Here is a 2500-nt window from a genome sequence, read left to right as displayed (position 1 = left end):
CTATATGTAGGCTAGCCTACATTAGTAGCCTAAACAGCGTCAAGAATAGTGCCTATGAAGGAGCTTTTAGCTCGGTTGACTGCACGCTGGACTTCCGATCCGGGACAGTAGCCTACTGTTCGCGGGTTCAAGTCCGACGGGTGCAGGCAGATACTAAAGCTCATATTTTTAAACATACATTTTCCAAAGCTGGTGATGTCTTCAGTAAAAAGAGACGATTAAGCGCAGAATAAATCATATTCTGAAATAAAAACATTTGTATTTGAGTATTCGTGCATTTCTGCAAATTCATGCATGTCTGTAATGTTGGTGTAGGGATTTTTATTGACCACCAGATGGCGTTGTGGAGTAGTGTGTCAAAAGCTTCGAAGCATCAAACCAGTTTGGCTGTAGAAGCGCCACTGTTTCAAAAGCCTCGCTCGGCACATCCCTACTTTATCGTTACCTTTTCCCACAGTTTGAAATAGCATAATGCACAATTTCTCCAGCAGAGGGGGAAATCCTGCCAAGTTTCCCTTTAAATAGGCTAGGCAATTACCCAATTAGGTCTGGGCTAAACCATAATAGGGAATGCGGGGGTGGTGGTGGTCTGTACCATTAACCCAATCACAGTTAAAATCTCCCAGTATAAAGACACATACACCTACATACACAAGACATAAACAGCAATAAAACAAACTGAGTGCAGGTGAGTGTGTTTGGCTGCAGTCCATGCAGGTGTGGCACAAGGCAGTTTTTCAAATGTTTGTCGTAGGGGAAAAGGAGAGGACTCCTTTTTCACAAATGTGCTCTTGTATTCCTGGTACAAGCTCAAACTATTTCCCTGTAGAGGTAGAGATTCAAGCCTGGGAAGCAATAACACACACCAACACTCAGTTGTGTGTTCTAAAAAGCTTCAAAGTTTATTACAAGAATCACCCAGTAAATGCAGCACATCAGAATGATTGGCCTATGCATGTATCAAGATCACAATACTTGACATTTAAGAGCATCAAAATGGAGAACATCTGATGAAGAGAACAGTCATGTATTGAACATTCAGGGATCACACATGAAGCAAAGCAATACATTTGTAAAGGCATCTTTCATAGCTAAAGAGTTCCCTTCAGCACTTGCATGCGTGTGCGTATGTGTGTGTGTGTGTGTGTGTGTCTAGGGAAAGACTGTAGGTGTAGGAAAAGTAACCCAAAGGCAATTCACATGAGCATACAGAGTGATGCACTCAGATACACAATACAGTCTTCAGAGTGAACATTTTCAACTTCATATAGTCAACGTGACACTTATCATTAAATAATATTTAATGTGGATTACAACAGGATGGATTCATTTAGGGTCCATGTACTTTTAAAAGTTTACAGTTTGGATGTTTCTGTAGTTCAGAGAGCAGCTGCTGTGCTGAGGGTCCAGGCTGATACTCCTTCAGATGGAGCTCTCTGAGGGCTGAAGGGTTTGATCTCAGTGCTGATGCTAAAGCTCTGAAACCTTCATCTGTTATACTGCAGCGCTGCAGGCTGTAGGAGAAAGAGGGAAACACTTCATCAGATCAGCTGAAGGACACGTAGAGACCAAAGAGGGAAGCCGTTGTTATGGACATGTAAAGGTGTATGAGTGTGACATGTGTGAGTCTGAGATTTAGCAGGAGAAAATGTGTGTGTGAGTGTGACATGTGTGACTGAGGCCCAGATGTACTTTTGACGCTTCTGCGCCCACTTCAGGCGCATTTGTTTCGCAACGTGCGTGTAAAATCATTGCGAGGTATGTACAAACAGGCTGCAAAGATGTTAAAGCTGCCTGTCGCTGGAGCTGAAAATGGCTAATTGCGACCAAATCTGTGGTGGGGACCCCCAAACAGAATGCGCCCCCCCCCCCCCCCGAAAAGAGAAGGGGGGAGAAGAAGCAACTTCACTGGTCCATCCCTGGACCTGTGACTTCATTTGCGTTCAAAATGTATACTTTAAAAGAAATTACAAACTAGAGTATCTTTTGATAACCTCTACATTACACAGAATGTGGTTCTTTGACTTATTACTTACACCTGAAGATTTTTTTAAACTAAGGCTTAGACTCATAGGTTTGGAGCCTAATAAGATTTTGTATTTTAATTTAGATTTTACTATGCTGGCGGCTAATCACACAATTTTAACGTAGCTTGAAAGGGACAGGATTCAGGAAAAGGCTGAGACAGGCCCCTCTTCTGTCTGACTCACCTCATGTTACCCCTGTATGCATTATTGGCTTCTGACAGAAATGACGTTTTGTGCCAACATGTAGAAACACTAGGCCTACTACAGCCTTTAATTGGTGAATGGAGGTGCAAATTCCTTTCTTTGGTTATTGTCCGCGATTCACATTAACTGCTATCACGTATTGTAAACGTCGCCACATTTGATCACGTTTTGCCTGCATGGATGCGTGATTGAGTGCGCATCTAAATATAATATGCAAGATGCAACAATCATTTCTAAGAGGCCTATACACGGTAATTTCTGGCATTACT

The 2500-nt window shown here is 42.4% G+C and overlaps 1 protein-coding gene across 7 annotated transcripts in view; it reads right to left on the bottom strand.

Moving 5' to 3' along the window:
• Window positions 1-2500, bottom strand: part of LOC143127181 (NLR family CARD domain-containing protein 3-like) — a 237603-nt gene that overhangs the window by 86426 nt on the left and 148677 nt on the right. For 3 of the 7 annotated variants that reach the window (XM_076288500.1, XM_076288501.1, XM_076288502.1), the window contains one exon: window positions 2405-2500. This exon is cut by the window's right edge and continues 2847 nt beyond it. The exons of 1 other annotated variant lie outside the window; for it this stretch is intronic. Coding sequence is in view for 2 of the 6 variants with exons in the window: in XM_076288503.1 (XP_076144618.1) it covers window positions 1331-1514 (184 nt within the window). In the remaining 4 variants the exon portion in view is untranslated. Of the gene's footprint in view, window positions 1-876; window positions 1515-2404 lie in introns of those variants that run through there. 3 more of the 7 variants (XM_076288503.1, XM_076288514.1, XM_076288499.1) reach the window with 2 other exon arrangements.

This window comes from Alosa pseudoharengus, unplaced genomic scaffold (genome assembly GCF_046254945.1).
Source record: "Alosa pseudoharengus isolate Yale_2024_CS ecotype anadromous, Long Island Sound unplaced genomic scaffold, YU_APseudo_1.1 YU_APseudo_1.1_scf_17, whole genome shotgun sequence".
Classification (NCBI taxonomy): domain Eukaryota; kingdom Metazoa; phylum Chordata; class Actinopteri; order Clupeiformes; family Clupeidae; genus Alosa; species Alosa pseudoharengus.
The sequence above is the reverse complement of the archived record's forward strand: the minus strand, read 5'-3'. Positions and strand labels throughout refer to the sequence as shown.